Source organism: Paralichthys olivaceus, chromosome 22, assembly GCF_024713975.1.
Source record: "Paralichthys olivaceus isolate ysfri-2021 chromosome 22, ASM2471397v2, whole genome shotgun sequence".
Lineage (NCBI taxonomy): Eukaryota > Metazoa > Chordata > Actinopteri > Pleuronectiformes > Paralichthyidae > Paralichthys > Paralichthys olivaceus.
In genome coordinates, this window is record NC_091114.1 from 14,008,245 (window position 1) to 14,027,635 (window position 19,391).

Genomic DNA, 19,391 nt, shown 5'->3' on the forward strand with positions numbered 1-19,391 from the left:
CAGAATTCGTGGCCGTACCAGCGGCAGGAAGCGGAAGTGGCGGGTGAATCATTCCCGCGAGTTTTCTGCAGGAGTAGGAGCTGCTCCGTCGTGTCCGCGGTCTCAACATGGAGCCGGTGGCTGAACACCGGACCGGGGACATGTCGAAGAGCGACGTCCTGAGAGGCATCATCACCGAGAAGCTGAGCACCGCCGCCCGGGAGATCTTAGCGGCGGTGGAGAGAACCGTGTCCGGGTACGAGGAGGAGGCCGCGGGCTTCAGGCTGCAGGTGGAGCGGCAGAGGAGGCAGCTGGAGGCGCTGCTGCAGCCGCGGGTCAAACTGGAGCGAAGAGGTCGGTGTCCGACACGAAACAACTTTAACCTCACGTCCAACACCGAACGTTTTCAAACGCGGTCACTTCACGTTCCTGTTGAGTTGAAGTGTTAAAGTGCCAGTGTGTGGGATGTAGTGACATCTAGTGGTGAAGCGTCCTGTTGCAGCTGAACACCCCTCACCTCGCCCTCCACTTCCAAACATGAAGGAGAACCTGTGGACGCTTCAGGTGTCATGAAACTCAAACTGTGTTTGTGTTACTGTAAAAAACCAACATGGCTGCCTCAGTAGAGAGGCTCCTGGTGTAAATATCAAGTATTTAAATATAAAGTTCTGTGTTAGAGGAAACTTTAATTTAGATTAAACACACGAATGAAAACATCACAGATTATTTTATTTAATGTCAATAGATTCTTTTCACCCAAATCTTACTCACTGGACCTTTAAATCACCAGGATCCGAATATACAAGAGAAATTACACAGACGCTTCGTTTCACCGGTGAAATAATTTGTATCTCTGTGGATGATCATTGAAATAATTATGATAGAACAGTCTGAGGTTGTAAATATATATAATTTCTGTATTTATACGCACAAAACGCTGCAGAGAAATGCAGATACAGAAATGTCCGGAGTGGGCGGTCCAGAGAGCGACGGTTGATACCCGATGACTATATAAACTGTTTCCTCTGATGCAGATGCCCAGCAGCTGTTTCCCATCTCCGAGCCGCCACCGGAGGAGGAGCTGTCAGGAAGTGGAGAACCTGTTCAAGAGAAGGAGCAGCAGCACAAATATGAGCTGAGTACGTCTCGGAGCGACCGGACACTTGAATTGAAATCAACACTGTGTAACTGTTTTTGGACAACAGCGCCCTCTACAGGCCCGTGTGGCGATTCATTCTGTTGCGCTCCCTGTCCAAGTGATGAAGTGGTTTTAATGTAGAGAAACAAAGTCTATCGATGTGCTGAGCTCTGACTGTGTGTTACCACTGAACCGAAACACAACTGAACGCTGGATATTACCCACGATCCTCTGCTTCCTGAACCAGAGTAGCTGCTGCTGTAACAAATCTACTAAACTCTGTTTCAAGATAAACTCTGGTTTTAATAACTTTAAGTCTTTTTAACTGATCTTCAGCTTTACTCTTCAACCTGCTTTTTAACACGTTGGTCTTAATATCTGACAGATTTACATTGTTGTATATGAATGAAAAATGTAAAGTCACAGATAAATGTTTGTGTTAAGGTGCGGAGGCGGACGGAGGAATGAGTCTCCCCTGCTTCACCGGAGAATACACCGAGGAGGAGGAGTCACCTGAGCGAGCTTCATCGACGCCCACAAAGGACGAGGAACCAATCACGGAGTTTAGTGAAGCACAGAACCACGTGGATCTCAGAATCCGCATCCTGGGGGACTCGGGGATAAACGTCCTCTCTCGTAAAGGTGAGTTTAAATCACCTCAGACGTCCAGAGAGAAGCATTGAATGTTTCCAGAGATTGACCTGACGTCACGTGTTCAGCACGTAAACCCCTGGTCCTAAAGGAACACACGTTACATCAGGTCTAAATGGGTTAAAGAAAGAGAAAGGATTCCTGAACCCGCCCATTGATTCAAGTCCACAACAAAATGTACTGAGGTCTTCCCTCCACATCCAAAGCACAACTCTGAGAAGCTCTTTGCAGTTTTAATGTGAAAAGTTCAGCTGATAAGATTAAAGCCTTTTGTTCATGTAGCTCAGACATTTTTACCTGATTGTTCTCCTGCGTGTTCCAGTGTATCGGAAGTACCCTCTACGTCAGCTGCAGTGTCCTCGTGGTCTCCAGGAGACGGACTTCCTGCAGCTGCTCAGGTCCACTTTTCCTCAGCTGGTGGCCGACTTTGATTTCTTCACCACCGACAGGAGCAGGAAGCTGCTCCCACTGAAGGTCCAGACGCTGACGCCGGAGGAGATCGACAGGAGCATCAAGTCCAACGGAAACTCCGCCCTCTACATCCGAATAAAGGTGCAGCAGTTTGTCTCGGTTAGGAACTCACGACGTGTCCGATCATTTGATATGTTTGCCATTTTTACTGAGTTTCTTTTGGTGTTTCAGAATCAAGAGTTTCGTCCGTCACAGAGAGAAGATGCAGCTGCCGACTCTCCGTCCTGTCACTCAGGGTACGTCCTGCTTTTAACGATAGTAATCCTCTGAACGGTCCCCGAACACAAGAAATTATTCACAAGAACAAAACAGTACAGACTGCTAAGTTTATTTCTTCTTGACTCTGCCTCTAACCTCTTTTGCTTTGGTTGTTGTTGCCCAGAGTTCCGTCTGACAGCTCGATGCCTCAGATCAAGGAAACATTGAACCCCATCAATCTCAAGCTGCGAATCCTGGAGGACCCTGAGACCATGAAGCTCTCAAATGAAGGTACTTTTAATTCTTCTGTTCTATGTGATGTAAAGGTACAATGTAAAGAATAAGATCAAACATTTTGCCAGTGTGAGACAGAGGACGACATTACAATAAGTTTATTCCCACATGTCAATATCAACATGATGAACCAGGAACGTTGTAACTGTGAAGACCCTCCTTTGTTTCCCTTCAGTATTTCAGACGTCCCCACTACAGCTGCAGTGTCCTCATGGTCTCCAGGAGACGGACTTCCTGCAGCTGCTCAGGTCCACATTCCCTCAGCTGGCAGGAGATAGACCGTTTGACATCTTTACGTCCAGTATAAAGAAGAAACTTCATCCTCTGATTGTCGAGACTCTGACGCCAGAGGAGATCCTCAGGAGCAGCAGGAGTTGTGGCCGTTCATCTCTTTACATCCGACTAAAGGTGAAAACATTCAGTTTGAGTCATGAAGTCAGTAAAGAGCCAGTGTCGTTGTGCTGTAAACAAAAACACAGCAGTCATGTGATCAGTTTGTTTTAATGAGTTATCTGATGATATAAAAATGGACTAAGACGTTAAGATTGACAGCTGAGACTGACTCAGGATTGGTCGAGCATGTGTATGGGCGGGACCTTGTCATCCATCTTCATTTACAGTCTGTTTCTCTAAAGTACCGAGTTCAGCTCCGTGTGTGAAGCATGTTTATTGACTTGTTCTCTTCGTGTTTAGATGACGGGGTTTGATTGGACGTCCAGGATTTATATTTTTCAGTCTTTTCTTGTGTCTGTGTTTTAAACTAAGACATTTTCTCTAAACTCAGGCTCCAGAAGAAGCTCAATCCAGCAAGGAAATGATTTGTCGCCTGCAGGGAGGAGTGGACGCTGCTGATGAAACCAGACTCGGGTGAGTCATGATGAACATTGAGTCTGTAAGGCTCTCACTTCTTCACAGTGTCCTAACTCTCTTCTTTGTGTCCTGGCAGCAGAGAGGACATTCGGTCCAGCAGCTCAACGTCACAAGGACAAGAAGACGAGGACATTAGAACAAGTGAAAGCGATAACGAGCCGCTGGGTCATTGGTCTCTGCTCGTTTCTGAGAGCGAGAGGGAAGAAGACGAGACGATTGAGAAACGAGACAGAAGTGAGAAGAGTCTGAGGAATAAAGAATTACGGGAGACACTGAAGCGACGAGCCAAACGATCAGATGCCAAAACAAAGAGGAGCCTGCCTTCTCCACCGGCATCGTTTCCATGGGCGTTAACTTCCGACGGTAAGGTTCTTCCGTCCTGTAAAGTCTGTGGAGCTGTGCATCGGTCAGTGCGCTTTGTGATCAAACACGCCTGGAGTCACGTGGACAATCCGGCGCAGCTCTGTGGAGTTTGTGGAGAACGTTCAGAGTCTGCAGAGGAGCTGAGGCAACACCTTGAGAGTCACCAGAAGACTCACGACTGTCACATCTGTGGAAAGTTGTTCCTCTCCACCAACGGCCTGAAGGGACACATCGCACGACACAACGGAGAGAAGTCGTACAAATGTAAGATCTGCCACAAATTGTTCATTGAGTTCTCTATGCTGAACGCTCACATGATGATCCACGCCGTCAAGACGTCGCACGTGTGTGATGTTTGTCAAAAATCCTTTTCCTCAAAGTGTCAGCTCAAACTTCACCGTTTGACGCACTCGGACAAGAAACCGTACAGCTGCAACGTGTGTGCGAAGTCTTACCGCTGCTTCGCAACTTTATCCCAGCACATGTGCACTCACTCGAGCAGCTTGGCAGCGAGAGCGCAATCACACGTCTGCGAAATCTGCAGCAAAAAGTTCCACACGTCCTGGAAGCTGCGGGCACACGTGAAGAACCACAGCACCGGCGGCAAACGCAGCAGAGAGTTCTCGTCCAAGTCGAAGCTGATGACTTCCATCAAGATCCGCACGTTATAAATCCACCGTCTGCAGCTCGGCCACACAACTGTTCATCAGAACTTTAACTGCTGCTATCCGAGAAGCTGAAAGTGTCGCAACTTCTCAGTTTTTGTCAGTTTGAACAAAGTTTGTTCAGAAATGTGTTCTGTGATGCTCGATGCTGCGTAAATGTCGACGTGTTCTGTATTTTTCTTATTGTCAGCGAATCTACAAAAAAGCCTCAAGCTCAAGCATTTATTTTTGAACTGTTAAACTGAAGTTGTGATGTTAGACCAGTTTTTTTATTAGGGAAGAAAACACCAGAAATAATCCACAAATATTTAGTTTATATATTATGGAATTGATCTGGGACTATATTCTGCAGAGGATGAATCCACTCTTGCTGTAAATCAAACAACATATGTTGCCTACGTGATCAAATCGCTGGCTTTTAAGAGAACTTTCATGAGGTGACAAAATGAAAGATTGAACAGTTTATTTGTTTTTTTTGTACATTCAGATTATCAGATTACACCGATTCTGACGTCAGCGTGTGGAATAAAAATAAGTAAAAGAAGGTTTCTTGTGCACAAGCTCCTAGTGTTTGAAATTCAAACTTAAAAAATGATTTATATTTTGTCTACAGCAGGAAAGTATCTTTAACTTTGACGTTCCACGAAGCTTATGTTAAGTGTTTGAAAAAAACATTGGTGAGTTTCTGTTGATGTTTTATTGACTCAGAAATGAAGGTGTTCCTAATGAAGTGCTCGTTCAGGAGCACGGAGCAGAAAGTGCTGTTAAACTGTGATGAATGTGATCGACTGGTTTTTTAACTAACGCAACCTAAACCAGATTAAAACTTCCAGTTTATTGAAACCTGGTTTTCTTAAAAGTTTTCTTGGTTTTTAATTAGTAAGTGAAGATGCTCTGACGTTTCTCAGCTGTGTTGGATTAAACCCGTTTTTTTTTATATGTAAATTTAAAAAAAATAAAAAAATCAATTAAAAATCAAATGTGTGATGGATTTTATTTAAACGTTCCTGCCAGAGTTTTTATCAACAACGTGGAACTGATGCGCTCCTGGTGGTTTCCAGTCGGACGGGTTTTGCGGCTGCACCAAAACCTGGAACAAGTCTCCTCACGGCGATCGAACCATAAACAGACGTGACGACATGTGGACGAGCAGAAGCTCCGGGGACATGACGAAGAGCGACATCCTGAGAGGCATCATCACCGAGAAGCTGAGCACCGCCGCCCGGGAGATCTTGGCGGTGGTGGAGAGAACCGTGTCCGGGTACGAGGAGGAGGCTGCGGGCTTCAGGCTGCAGGTGGAGCGGCAGAGGAGGCAGCTGGAGGCGCTGCTGCAGCCGCGGGTCAAACTGGAGCGAAGAGGTCAGAACATCCGCACGTTCGTCAAACACGTGAAAGATCTAAAGCACGTTTACTCTCTGACTCGCCCACTTCCTGGTTACACTCACGTCAACATGGTGGCCTCTGTCGTTGCAACCACAAATCATGACGTCACGTTCTGGATGCACAACAACAATCTCAGGACAGATTTTCATGTCATTTGCTTTTCTAACATTTGGTTCATGAGTTTTTTTCCCCTTGACTCTTTATTCAGCTGCTGTTTGTGGAAGTTCATTTAAAAAAAAAAAAGTAAAATTTGAACTTTAATGATGTGATTTACGGTTTCTGACATTTCTGTCAAGAAGAGCAGAAACGTAAGTCTTTATTCTGTCTCTGCTTTGCTTTTAAAATAATTGTTTAAGTTTACTTGTAAACTCTGAACCCAGATGTGGACGCCAGCGATGTGGTTGTTATAAATGAAGAGGAAGATGAGGAGGAGGAGGAAGAGCAGCACACACAGCAGCCAGGTATGTCCTCACTCTGTCCCACGGGACACAGAGGTCAGGTCCTCTGATGACATCTGTTAAAGCTCAGTCAGGCACAGATTCTTCTTGTGATGGTTCAGGTCTGAGGAGAGTTCATATTATTATTGTTATTGATATCATTATTGATATTATTACGGCCGTAGCTTCCTAATGAACCAGAACATTTTTTGTTCTGTCCAGATGTGGAAGACAGTGGGAGTCTCGGCCTCCTCTGGTACGACGGTGACGATGATGATGATGACGGGGGTGAAGATGAAGAGGAGCACATGAAACCAACGACAAGCTCCAGAAAGAAACAAGAAGATGTGCAAGACCCAGATTATCAAATACCATCAAGGTTACAAATCTTATTACGACCTGGAGATTATTTGGACAGTTGGACACTCAATGAAGGAAAATCTTAATGCTACAACACTTTGCTGGTGATGATGAGAAATAACGGTTTAGATTTTTACATCTTGGGTCAAATAAGTTCTGTGAAGCTGTGTGAGAATGCAGAATAATAGCGGTCGCTTGTTAGAAACTAATGTTTTAATCCTAAAATGTGTTCTACTTTATAAACATGAGTATAATGCAGTGTCCACATACTTCTGGCCATGTAGTGTATATTTAATTATAGAAATATGATCAAACACAACTGATGTTATTTTGTCATCAACAGTTCGTGTTCACCCAGAGTTCAGTCTGGCAGGAGGAAGCCTGGCCGACCTCGAATCATCGACACACAGAACCACGTGGATCTCAAGATCCGCATCCTGGAGGACTCGAACACAGACGTGCTCACGACCAACGGTTGGTTTCAGGCACTTCACCTGACAGATAATTATTTAAAGGGGACTTCTGGGATTTATCACGATGGGCTGCTGTGTGGATCTCCTGGACTGAATTTACACACCCACATTTTAAACATAGGACACTTGTTCGAAAAATAATGGAAAAAATTTTTTAGAGAAAACTATAGAATAACCTCCGAAATATTTGATGGTTTGAGCTTCTTATTATTTTGTTCATTTTTAGTCCAAAGAACTAAAGATTGATCCAAACAAAAAAAAACTTCAAATGAAAAGGAACGATACCCAATAATATATAAATATCATGCAATGATTGATTCGTTAGTTTCCCTGACGTTTCTCCATATCTATATAATTAAGTGTTGATGTTTGTGTTCTGTATAAATCTAATCTCAGCTTTTATCATGGAACATTTTAAACTGTGATAAATATAAGTGGATAAATAATCAAAGTGGAATCTTCAGGTCTTGGTTCCAGTTTGATTCTTCGGCTCATGAAGACGTTTCCTCTGCTCCAGTGTTTCAGAAAAGTCCGCTGCAGCAGCTGCAGTGTCCTCGTGGTCTCCAGGAGACGGACTTTCTGCACCTGCTCAGGTCCACCTTCCCTCAGCTGGCGGCCGATCAACCGTTTGACGTCTTCACGACCGACAGGAGCAGGAGGCTGCAGCGTCTGAAAGTCAGGACGCTGACACCTGAGGAGATCCACCGGAGCATCAGGTCGACCGGAGCAGGAAACTCCGCCCTCTACATCCGTCCGAAGGTTTGATTTCATTCACAGTCCTTTCGTTGTTTTTATTTCATTTAGTTTTTTTGGTACCGATCTGATCCCATCCATTAGTAAAATATAAACGTGAAAAGACCAGTTAACTTCTGTTCAGTTACATATGTTTTCTGCAGTGTTGTGACATGTTAATACCATCAGGGTATAATTCATATCACGTTGCCCCTTTTCATATGTGCTTATCTCCTGATTGGAAAGTATCACACCACTCGGGCCAATGTTTATTTATCTTTATTTAATTTTGTTCTTCGTTAACATTAATGAACATGTGTCCATATGTTTAATGTGCAAATGTGACAGATTTATTCACATAGGTTATTCCTCATCTGCAGTCACTGACAGGTTGATGGTGAAAATCATACAAATAACAAATAGACACGTATAAAAAGTATGAGCTCAGACACACACATGGAAAATGCAAAAACCAAAAAACACAAGTAAAAGCAATATAAATAAGCATAAAGCAAAAAGACAAGACAGAGAAATTCATATTTACGTAACAACTTTTTATAATATACAAAGACAAAAAGTACAAAATACAAACAATCGGACAAATCACTGAACACAATGACATGTTTGAGTGTGAAGTGAAGAAGAAAATATAGCTGCCGTGATTTTGTTGTTTTTCCTGAAAGTTGTTTGTGAACTCTTCTTTTACAGAGCGGAGATGATCGTCAGACCAGCAGTGGAGATCTTCATCCTCTACAGAGAAAAGACGCCGCCAGAGACTCTGCGTCCAGCTCTGTGATGCCGGCGGGCGATCAAACCGAAATGTACGAGAGGTAAAATTTTAGAAGAAATGATTCTTATTAAACATTACATTTAAAATATACTTTCAAATAATGTCTTATAATGAAAATGTAAAAAATATAGATTTCTGTCAATTGTCTTCCAGCTCGTCATCTGCCAGAGATCAGTCTGAGAAGAGGAGGCGTGGTCGACCTCGGCTTGGTGAAGCACCTGCTCATCACTCTCTCAGAATCTGCTTGGTGGAAGATTCTCCCTCAGACGTGCTCTCAAAAAGTGGTAAATGTAAAAGATATTAACTGACTCCTCATGTAATACTTTTTATCTAAGTGTTTAGCTTGTCTAATGTGTTTCTCTCTCTTTCAGTGTTAATGAAATCCTCAGTCCAGCACCTGAAGTGTCCTCGAGGACTTCAGGAGCCGGCCTTTCTGGACCTATTGAAGTCCACCTTCCCTCAACTGACTGGAGACATCAAAATGTTTGACGTGTTCAAATCTGACAGGAGCAGGAAACTCCAGAGGCTCAAAGTGAGGACTCTGACACCAGAGGACATCTGCAGGACCCTGAAGTCCACTGGGATTGAAAGAACCCTCCTCTACATCAAACAGAAGGTAAATACTGTTGAAGTTTGTAATATTACAATACTGATAATAATGTTGAAGCATGTCGTATGAAATTTGATTTAGAAAAATCATAGTTTCGCATGTCGCCCGAAATTTGATAAAAAAGTCATAGGTTAGATTGTCGTATGAAATATGATAAAAAAAAGTCATAGGTTAGCATGTCGTCTGAAATATGATAAAAAAGTCATAGGTTAGTATGTCGTCTCAAAATATGATAAAAAAGTCATAGGTTAGTATGTCGTTTAAAATATGATAGAAAAGTCATAGGTTAGCATGTCGTCTCAAAATATGATAAAAAAAGTCATAGGTTAGTATGTCGTTTAAAATATGATAGAAAAGTCATAGGTTAGCATGTCGTCTCAAAATATGATAAAAAAAGTCATAGGTTAGTAAGTCGTCCGAAAACTGATAAAAAAGTCATAGGTTAGTATGTCGTCTCAAAATATGATAAAAAAAGTCATAGGTTAGTATGTCGTCTCAAAATATGGTAAAAAAGCCATAGGTTAGTATGTCGTTTAAAATATGATAGAAAAGTCATAGGTTAGTATGTCGTCTCAAAATATGATAAAAAAGTCATAGGTTAGCATGTCGTCTCAAAATATGATAAAAAGTCATAGGTTAGCATGTCGTCTCAAAATATGATAAAAAAGTCATAGGTTAGCATGTCATCTAAAATATGATAAAAAGTCATAGGTTAGTATGTCGTCCAAAATATGATAAAAAAGTCATAGGTTAGTATGTCGTTTAAAATATGATAGAAAAGTCATAGGTTAGTATGTCGTCCGAATTATGATAAAAAAGTCATAGGTTAGCATGTCGTCCGAAAACGGATAAAAAAGTCATAGGTTAGTATGTCGTCCGAAATATGATAAAAAAGTCATAGGTTAGCATGTCGTCTCAAAATATGATAAAAAGTCATAGGTTAGTATGTCGTCTCAAAATATGATAAAAAAGTCATAGGTTAGTATGTCGTCTCAAAATATGCTAAAAAAGTCATAGGTTAGTATGTCGTCCGAAATATGATAAAAAAGTCATAGGTTAGTATGTCGTCCGAAAACGGATAAAAAGTCATAGGTTAGCATGTCGTCTCAAAATTTGATAAAAAAAGTCATAGGTTAGCATGTCGTCTAAAATATGATAGAAAAGTCATAGGTTAGTATGTCGTTTAAAATATGATAGAAAAGTCATAGGTTAGTATGTCGTCCGAATTATGATAAAAAAGTCATAGGTTAGCATGTCATCTCAAAATATGATAAAAAGTCATAGGTTAGTATGTCGTCTCAAAATATGATAAAAAGTCATAGGTTAGTATGTCGTCCGAAATATGATAAAAAAGTCATAGGTTAGCATGTCGTCTCAAAATATGATAAAAAGTCATAGGTTAGCATGTCGTCTCAAAATATGATAAAAAGTCATAGGTTAGTATGTCGTCTCAAAATATGACAAAAAAGTCATAGGTTAGTATGTCGTCCGAAATATGATAAAAAAGTCATAGGTTAGCATGTCGTCTCAAAATATGATAAAAAGTCATAGGTTAGCATGTCGTCTCAAAATATGATAAAAAGTCATAGGTTAGTATGTCGTCTCAAAATATGATACAAAAGTCATAGGTTAGTATGTCGTCCGAAATATGATAAAAAAGTCATAGGTTAGTATGTCGTCTCAAAATATGTTAAAAAAGTCATAGGTTAGTATGTCGTCCGAATTATGATAAAAAAGTCATAGGTTAGCATGTCGTCCAAAATATGATAGAAAAGTCATAGGTTAGTATGTCGTCTCAAAATTTGATAAAAAAGTCATAGGTTAGCATGTCGTCTAAAATATGATAGAAATGTCGTTTAAAATATGATAAAAAAGTCATAGGTTAGTATGTCGTTTAAAATATGATAAAAAAGTCATAGGTTAGCATGTCGTCCGAAAACGGATAAAAAGTCATAGGTTAGCATGTCGTCCGAAAACGGATAAAAAGTCATAGGTTAGTATGTCGTCTCAAAATATGATAAAAAGTCATAGGTTAGTATGTCGTCTCAAAATATGACAAAAAGGTCATAGGTTAGTATGTCGTTTAAAATATGATAAAAAAGTCATAGGTTAGCATGTCGTCCGAAAACGGATAAAAAGTCATAGGTTAGCATGTCGTCTCAAAATATGATTAAAAAAAAGTCATAGGTTAGTATGTCGTCCGAAATATGATTAAAAAAGTCATAGGTTAGTATGTCATCTTAAAATATGATAAAAAAGTCATAGGTTAGCATGTCGTCCAAAATGTGATAAAAAAGTCATAGGTTAGTATGTCGTCTCAAAATATGATAAAAAAGTCATAGGTTAGTATGTCGTCTCAAAATATGACAAAAAAGTCATAGGTTAGTATGTCGTCTCAAAATATGATAAAAAAGTCATAGGTTAGTATGTCGTCCGAATTATGATAAAAAAGTCATAGGTTAGCATGTCGTCCGAAAACGGATAAAAAGTCATAGGTTAGCATGTCGTCTCAAAATATGATAAAAAAGTCATAGGTTAGTATGTCGTCCAAAATATGATAAAAAAGTCATAGGTTAGCATGTCGTCCGAAATATGATAAAAAAGTCATAGGTTAGTATGTCGTCCGAAAACGGATAAAAAGTCATAGGTTAGCATGTCGTCTCAAAATTTGATAAAAAAGTAATAGGTTAGCATGTCGTCTAAAATATGATAGAAATGTCGTTTAAAATATGATAAAAAAGTCATAGGTTAGTATGTCGTTTAAAATATGATAAAAAAGTCATAGGTTAGTATGTCTTCCGAAAACGGATAAAAAGTCATAGGTTAGCATGTCGTCCGAAAACGGATAAAAAGTCATAGGTTAGCATGTCGTCTCAAAATATGATTAAAAAAAAGTCATAGGTTAGTATGTCGTCCGAAATATGATTAAAAAAGTCATAGGTTAGTATGTCATCTTAAAATATGATAAAAAAGTCATAGGTTAGCATGTCGTCCAAAATGTGATAAAAAAGTCATAGGTTAGTATGTCGTTTAAAATATGATAGAAAAGTCATAGGTTAGCATGTCGTCTCAAAATATGATAAAAAGTCATAGGTTAGCATGTCGTCTCAAAATATGATAAAAAGTCATAGGTTAGCATGTCGTCTCAAAATATGATAAAAAGTCATAGGTTAGTATGTCGTCTCAAAATATGACAAAAAAGTCATAGGTTAGTATGTCGTCTCAAAATATGATAAAAAAGTCATAGGTTAGTATGTCGTCCGAAATATGATAAAAAAGTCATAGGTTAGTATGTCGTCTCAAAATATGATAAAAAGTCATAGGTTAGCATGTCGTCCAAAAACGGATAAAAAGTCAAAGGTTAGTATGTCGTCAGAAATATGAAAAAAATGTCATAGGTTAGCATGTCGTCTCAAAATATGATAAAAATGTCATAGGTTAGCATGTCGTTTGCATGTCGTCTCAAAATATGATAAAAAAGTCATAGGTTAGTATGTCGTTTAAAATATGATAGAAAAGTCATAGGTTAGCATGTCGTCTCAAAATATGATAAAAAAAGTCATAGGTTAGTAAGTCGTGCGAAAACTGATAAAAAAGTCATAGGTTAGTATGTCGTCTCAAAATATGATAAAAAAGCCATAGGTTAGTATGTCGTTTAAAATATGATAGAAAAGTCATAGGTTAGCATGTCGTCTCAAAATATGATAAAAAAGTCATAGGTTAGCATGTCGTCTCAAAATATGATAAAAAGTCATAGGTTAGCATGTCGTCTCAAAATATGATAAAAAGGTCATAGGTTAGCATGTCGTTTAAAATATGATAGAAAAGTCATAGATTAGTATGTCGTCTCAAAATATGATAAAAAGGTCATAGGTTAGTATGTCGTTTAAAATATGATAGAAAAGTCATAGGTTAGCATGTCGTCCGAAAACGGATAAAAAAGTCATAGGTTAGTATGTCGTATGAAATATGATAAAAAGTCATAGGTTAGCATGTCGTCTAAAATATGATAAAAAAATTCATAGGTTAGTATGTCGTTCAAAATATGATAGAAATGTCATAGGTTAGCATGTCGTCTCAAAATATGATAAAAAAGTCATAGGTTAGTATGTCGTCTGAAATATGATAAAAAAGTCATAGGTTAGCATGTCGTCCGAAAACTGATAAAAAAGTCATAGGTTAGTATGTCGTCTGAAATATGATAAAAAAGTCATAGGTTAGCATGTCGTCCGAAAACTGATAAAAAAGTCATAGGTTAGTATGTCGTTTAAAATATGATAAAAAAGTCGTAGGTTAGTATGTCGTTTAAAATATGATAAAAAAGTCATAGGTTAGTATGTCGTCTGAAAATATGATAAAAAAGTCATAGGTTAGTATGTCGTCTGAAATATGATAAAAAAGTCATAGGTTAGCATGTCGTCCGAAAACGGATAAAAAGTCATAGGTTAGTATGTCGTCTCAAAATATGATAAAAAAAGTCATAGGTTAGTATGTCGTCTCAAAATATGATAAAAAGTCATAGGTTAGTATGTCGTCTCAAAATATGATAAAAAGTCATAGGTTAGCATGTCGTATGAAATATGATAAAAAGTCATAGGTTAGCATGTCGTTTAAAATATGATAAAAAAATTCATAGGTTAGTATGTCGTTCAAAATATGATAGAAAAGTCATAGGTTAGTATGTCGTTCAAAATATGATAGAAAAGTCATAGGTTAGCATGTCGTTCAAAATATGATAAAAAAGTCATAGGTTAGCATGTCGTCCGAAAACTGATAAAAAAGTCATAGGTTAGTATGTCGTCTCAAAATATGATAAAAAGTCATAGGTTAGTATGTCGTCCGAATTATGATAAAAAAGTCATAGGTTAGCATGTCGTTCGAAAACGGATAAAAAAGTCATAGGTTAGTATGTCGTTTAAAATATGATAAAAAAGTCATAGGTTAGTATGTCGTCTGAAATATGATAAAAAAGTCATAGGTTAGTATGTCGTCTCAAAATATGATAAAAAAAGTCATAGGTTAGCATGTCGTCTCAAAATATGATAAAAAAGTCATAGGTTAGTATGTCGTCTCAAAATATGATAAAAAGTCATAGGTTAGTATGTCGTCTCAAAATATGATAAAAAGTCATAGGTTAGTATGTCGTTTAAAATATGATAGAAAAGTCATAGGTTAGCATCTCGTCTCAAAATATGATAAAAAAGTCATAGGTTAGTATGTCGTCTCAAAATATGATAAAAAAGTCATAGTTTAGTATGTCGTCTCAAAATATGATAAAAAGTCATAGGTTAGTATGTCGTTTAAAATATGATAGAAAAGTCATAGGTTAGCATCTCGTCTCAAAATATGATAAAAAAGTCATAGGTTAGTATGTCGTCCGAAAACTGATAAAAAAGTCATAGGTTAGCATGTCGTTTAAAATATCATAGAAAAGTCATAGGTTAGTATGTCGTTTAAAATATGATAGAAAAGTCATAGGTTAGTATGTCGTCTAAAATTTGATAAAAAAGTCATAGGTTAGTATGTCGTTTAAAATATGATAAAAAGTCATAGGTTAGCATGTCGTCCGAAAACTGATAAAAAAGTCATAGGTTAGTATGTCGTCTAAAATATGATAGAAAAGTCATAGGTTAGTATGTCGTCTAAAATTTGATAAAAAAGTCATAGGTTAGTATGTCGTATGAAATATGATTTAAAAAAGTCATAGGTTAATATGTCGTATGAAATATGATAAAAAAAAGTCATAGGTTAGTATGTCGTATGAAATATGATTAAAAAAAGTCATAGGTTAGTATGTCGTCAGAAATATGAAAAAAATGTCATAGGTTAGTATGTTGTCTAAAATATGATAAAAAAGTCATAGGTTAGTATGTCGTCTAAAATTTGATAAAAAAGTCATAGGTTAGTATGTCGTCTGAAATATGATAAAAAAGTCATAGGTTAGTATGTCGTTTAAAATATGATAAAAAAGTCATAGGTTAGTATGTCGTCTCAAAATATGATAAAAAAGTCATAGGTTAGCATGTCGTCTCAAAATATGATAAAAAAGTCATAGGTTAGTATGTCGTCTGAAATATGATAAAAAAGTCATAGGTTAGTATGTCGTCAGAAATATGAAAAAAATGTCCTAGGTTAGTATGTTGTCTAAAATATGATAAAAAAGTCATAGGTTGGCATGTCGTCTAAAATTTGATAAAAAAGTCATAGGTTAGTATGTCGTCTGAAATATGATAAAAAAGTCATAGGTTAGTATGTCGTTTAAAATATGATAAAAAAGTCATAGGTTAGTATGTCGTCTCAAAATATGATAAAAAAGTCATAGGTTAGCATGTCGTCTCAAAATATGATAAAAAAGTCATAGGTTAGTATGTCGTCTGAAATATGATAAAAAAGTCATAGGTTAGTATGTCGTCAGAAATATGAAAAAAATGTCATAGGTTAGTATGTTGTCTAAAATATGATAAAAAAGTCATAGGTTGGCATGTCGTCTAAAATTTGATAAAAAAGTCATAGGTTAGTATGTCGTCTGAAATATGATAAAAAAGTCATAGGTTAGTATGTCGTTTAAAATATGATAAAAAAGTCATAGGTTAGTATGTCGTCTCAAAATATGATAAAAAAGTCATAGGTTAGTATGTCGTTTAAAATATGATAAAAAAGTCATAGGTTAGCATGTCGTCCGAAATATGATAAAAAGTCATAGGTTAGTATGTCGTCTCAAAATATGATAAAAAAGTCATAGGTTAGCATGTCGTCTCAAAATATGATAAAAAAGTCATAGGTTAGCATGTCGTCTCAAAATATGTTAAAAAAGTCAAAGGTTAGCATGTCGTCCGAAATATGATAAAAAGTCATAGGTTAGTATGTCGTCTAAAATATGATAAAAAAGTCATAGGTTAGCATGTCGTATGAAATATGATAAAAAGTCATAGGTTAGTATGTCGTCTAAAATATGATAAAAAAAAGTCATAGGTTAGTATGTCGTCCAAAATATGATAAAAAGTCATAGGTTAGTATGTCGTCTCAAAATATGATAAAAAAGTCATAGGTTAGCATGTCGTATGAAATATGATTTAAAAAAGTCATAGGTTAGTATGTCGTCTAAAATATGATAGAAAAGTCATAGGTTAGTATGTCGTCTAAAATTTGATAAAAAAGTCATAGGTTAGTATGTCGTATGAAATATGATTTAAAAAAGTCATAGGTTAGTATGTCGTGTGAAATATGATTAAAAAAAGTCATAGGTTAATATGTCGTATGAAATATGATAAAAAAAGTCATAGGTTAGCATGTCGTCCGAAAACGGATAAAAAAGTCATAGGTTAGTATGTCGTCAGAAATATGAAAAAAATGTCATAGGTTAGTATGTTGTCTAAAATATGATAAAAAAGTCATAGGTTGGCATGTCGTCTAAAATTTGATAAAAAAGTCATAGGTTAGTATGTCGTCTGAAATATGATAAAAAAGTCATAGGTTAGTATGTCGTTTAAAATATGATAAAAAAGTCATAGGTTAGTATGTCGTCTCAAAATATGATAAAAAAGTCATAGGTTAGCATGTCGTCTCAAAATATGATAAAAAAGTCATAGGTTAGTATGTCGTCTCAAAATATGATAAAAAAGTCATAGGTTAGCATGTCGTCTCAAAATATGTTAAAAAAGTCAAAGGTTAGCATGTCGTCCGAAATATGATAAAAAGTCATAGGTTAGTATGTCGTCTAAAATATGATAAAAAAGTCATAGGTTAGTATGTCGTCTCAAAATATGTTAAAAAAGTCAAAGGTTAGCATGTCGTCCGAAATATGATAAAAAAGTCATAGGTTAGTATGTCGTCTAACATATGATAAAAAAGTCATAGGTTAGCATGTCGTATGAAATATGATAAAAAGTCATAGGTTAGCATGTCGTCTAAAATATGATAAAAAAAAGTCATAGGTTAGTATGTCGTCCAAAATATGATAAAAAGTCATAGGTTAGTATGTCGTCTCAAAATATGATAAAAAAGTCATAGGTTAGCATGTCGTCCAAAATATGATAAAAAAGTCATAGGTTAGCATGTCGTCCAAAATGTGATAAAAAAGTCATAGGTTAGTATGTCGTTTAAAATATGATAGAAAAGTCATAGGTTAGCATGTCGTCTCAAAATATGATAAAAAAAGTCATAGGTTAGCATGTCGTCCGAAAACTGATAAAAAAAGTCATAGGTTAGTATGTCGTCTCAAAATATGATAAAAAAGTCATAGGTTAGTATGTCGTCCGAAATATGATAAAAAAGTCATAGGTTAGCATGTCGTCTCAAAATATGATAAAAAGTCATAGGTTAGTATGTCGTCTCAAAATATGATAAAAAAGTCATAGGTTAGTATGTCGTCTCAAAATATGATAAAAAGTCATAGGTTAGTATGTCGTTTAAAATATGATAGAAAAGTCATAGGTTAGTATGTCGTCTCAAAATATGATAAAAAAGTCATAGGTTAGTATGTCGTCTCAAAATATGATAAAAAAGTCATAGGTTAGTATGTCGTCCGAAAACTGATAAAAAAGTCATAGGTTAGCATGTCGTCTCAAAATATGATAAAAAAGTCATAGGTTAGTATGTCCTCCGAAAACTGATAAAAAAGTCATAGGTTAGTATGTCGTCCGAAAACTGATAAAAAAGTCATAGGTTAGCATGTCGTTTAAAATATCATAGAAAAGTCATAGGTTAGTATGTCGTTTAAAATATGATAAAAAGTCATAGGTTAGCATGTCGTCCGAAAACTGATAAAAAATTCATAGGTTAGTATGTCGTTCAAAATATGATAGAAAAGTCATAGGTTAGCATGTCGTATGAAATATGATAAAAAGTCATAGGTTAGCATGTCGTCTAAAATATGATAAAAAAAAGTCATAGGTTAGTATGTCGTCCAAAATATGATAAAAAGTCATAGGTTAGTATGTCGTCTCAAAATATGATAAAAAAGTCATAGGTTAGCATGTCGTCCAAAATATGATAAAAAAGTCATAGGTTAGCATGTCGTCCGAAAACTGATAAAAAAAGTCATAGGTTAGTATGTCGTCTCAAAATATGATAAAAAAGTCATAGGTTAGTATGTCGTCCGAAATATGATAAAAAAGTCATAGGTTAGCATGTCGTCTCAAAATATGATAAAAAGTCATAGGTTAGTATGTCGTCTCAAAATATGATAAAAAAGTCATAGGTTAGTATGTCGTTTAAAATATGATAGAAAAGTCATAGGTTAGTATGTCGTCTCAAAATATGATAAAAAAGTCATAGGTTAGTATGTCGTCTCAAAATATGATAAAAAAGTCATAGGTTAGTATGTCGTCCGAAAACTGATAAAAAAGTCATAGGTTAGCATGTCGTTTAAAATATCATAGAAAAGTCATAGGTTAGTATGTCGTTTAAAATATGATAGAAAAGTCATAGGTTAGCATGTCGTCCAAAAACGGATAAAAAGTCAAAGGTTAGTATGTCGTCAGAAATATGAAAAAAATGTCATAGGTTAGTATGTCGTTTAAAATATGATAAAAAGTCATAGGTTAGCATGTCGTCCGAAAACTGATGAAAAATTCATAGGTTAGTATGTCGTTCAAAATATGATAGAAAAGTCATAGGTTAGTATGTCGTCCGAAAACTGATAAAAAAGTCATAGGTTAGCATGTCGTTTAAAATATCATAGAAAAGTCATAGGTTAGTATGTCGTTTAAAATATGATAAAAAGTCATAGGTTAGCATGTCGTCCGAAAACTGATAAAAAATTCATAGGTTAGTATGTCGTTCAAAATATGATAGAAAAGTCATAGGTTAGTATGTCGTCTGAAATATGATAAAAAAGTCATAGGTTAGCATGTCGTCCGAAAACTGATAAAAAAGTCATAGGTTAGTATGTCGTCTGAAATATGATAAAAAAGTCATAGGTTAGCATGTCGTCCGAAAACTGATAAAAAAGTCATAGGTTAGCATGTCGTCTTAAA

General features: G+C 36.7%; 2 protein-coding genes across 4 annotated transcripts in view; both read left to right on the top strand.

The window, feature by feature from the left end:
* On the top strand, positions 1–5,609 carry LOC109646621 (uncharacterized). Of its 2 annotated transcripts, none has more exons than XM_020112381.2 (9): positions 1–333; positions 1,014–1,118; positions 1,562–1,759; positions 2,091–2,320; positions 2,411–2,475; positions 2,622–2,728; positions 2,907–3,139; positions 3,516–3,598; positions 3,678–5,609. In XM_020112381.2, exons 1-9 carry the CDS (start codon positions 108–110, stop codon positions 4,633–4,635), a joined length of 2,205 nt encoding a protein of 734 aa, XP_019967940.2. In that variant the 5' UTR covers positions 1–107; the 3' UTR covers positions 4,636–5,609. The 2 variants fall into 2 exon arrangements, with proteins under 2 accessions (XP_019967940.2, XP_069375089.1); XM_069518988.1 differs by having other exon boundaries at positions 2–333; positions 3,681–5,609.
* LOC109647153 (uncharacterized) overlaps positions 5,605–19,391 on the top strand; it is a 20,582-nt gene continuing 6,795 nt past the window's right edge. The window contains exons 1-8 of one of the 2 annotated variants that reach the window (XM_069518975.1): positions 5,605–5,988; positions 6,393–6,473; positions 6,672–6,828; positions 7,153–7,283; positions 7,800–8,041; positions 8,723–8,844; positions 8,958–9,088; positions 9,176–9,420. In XM_069518975.1, coding sequence (XP_069375076.1) covers positions 5,769–5,988; positions 6,393–6,473; positions 6,672–6,828; positions 7,153–7,283; positions 7,800–8,041; positions 8,723–8,844; positions 8,958–9,088; positions 9,176–9,420 — 1,329 coding nt within the window. In that variant the 5' untranslated portion in view covers positions 5,605–5,768. The remainder of the gene's footprint in view (positions 5,989–6,392; positions 6,474–6,671; positions 6,829–7,152; positions 7,284–7,799; positions 8,042–8,722; positions 8,845–8,957; positions 9,089–9,175; positions 9,421–19,391) is intronic. The other variant, XM_069518976.1, reaches the window with a different exon arrangement.

Excerpts from the sequence above, each read along its gene's own strand:
- LOC109646621 (XM_020112381.2), top strand. The coding sequence starts at position 108 with ATGGAGCCGGTGGCTGAACACCGGACCGGGGACATGTCGAAGAGCGAC. Across the intron at positions 3,140-3,515 it reads CTCTTTACATCCGACTAAAG|GCTCCAGAAGAAGCTCAATC; the intron begins GTGAAAACATTC and ends CTCTAAACTCAG. Across the intron at positions 3,599-3,677 it reads GCTGATGAAACCAGACTCGG|CAGAGAGGACATTCGGTCCA; the intron begins GTGAGTCATGAT and ends GTGTCCTGGCAG.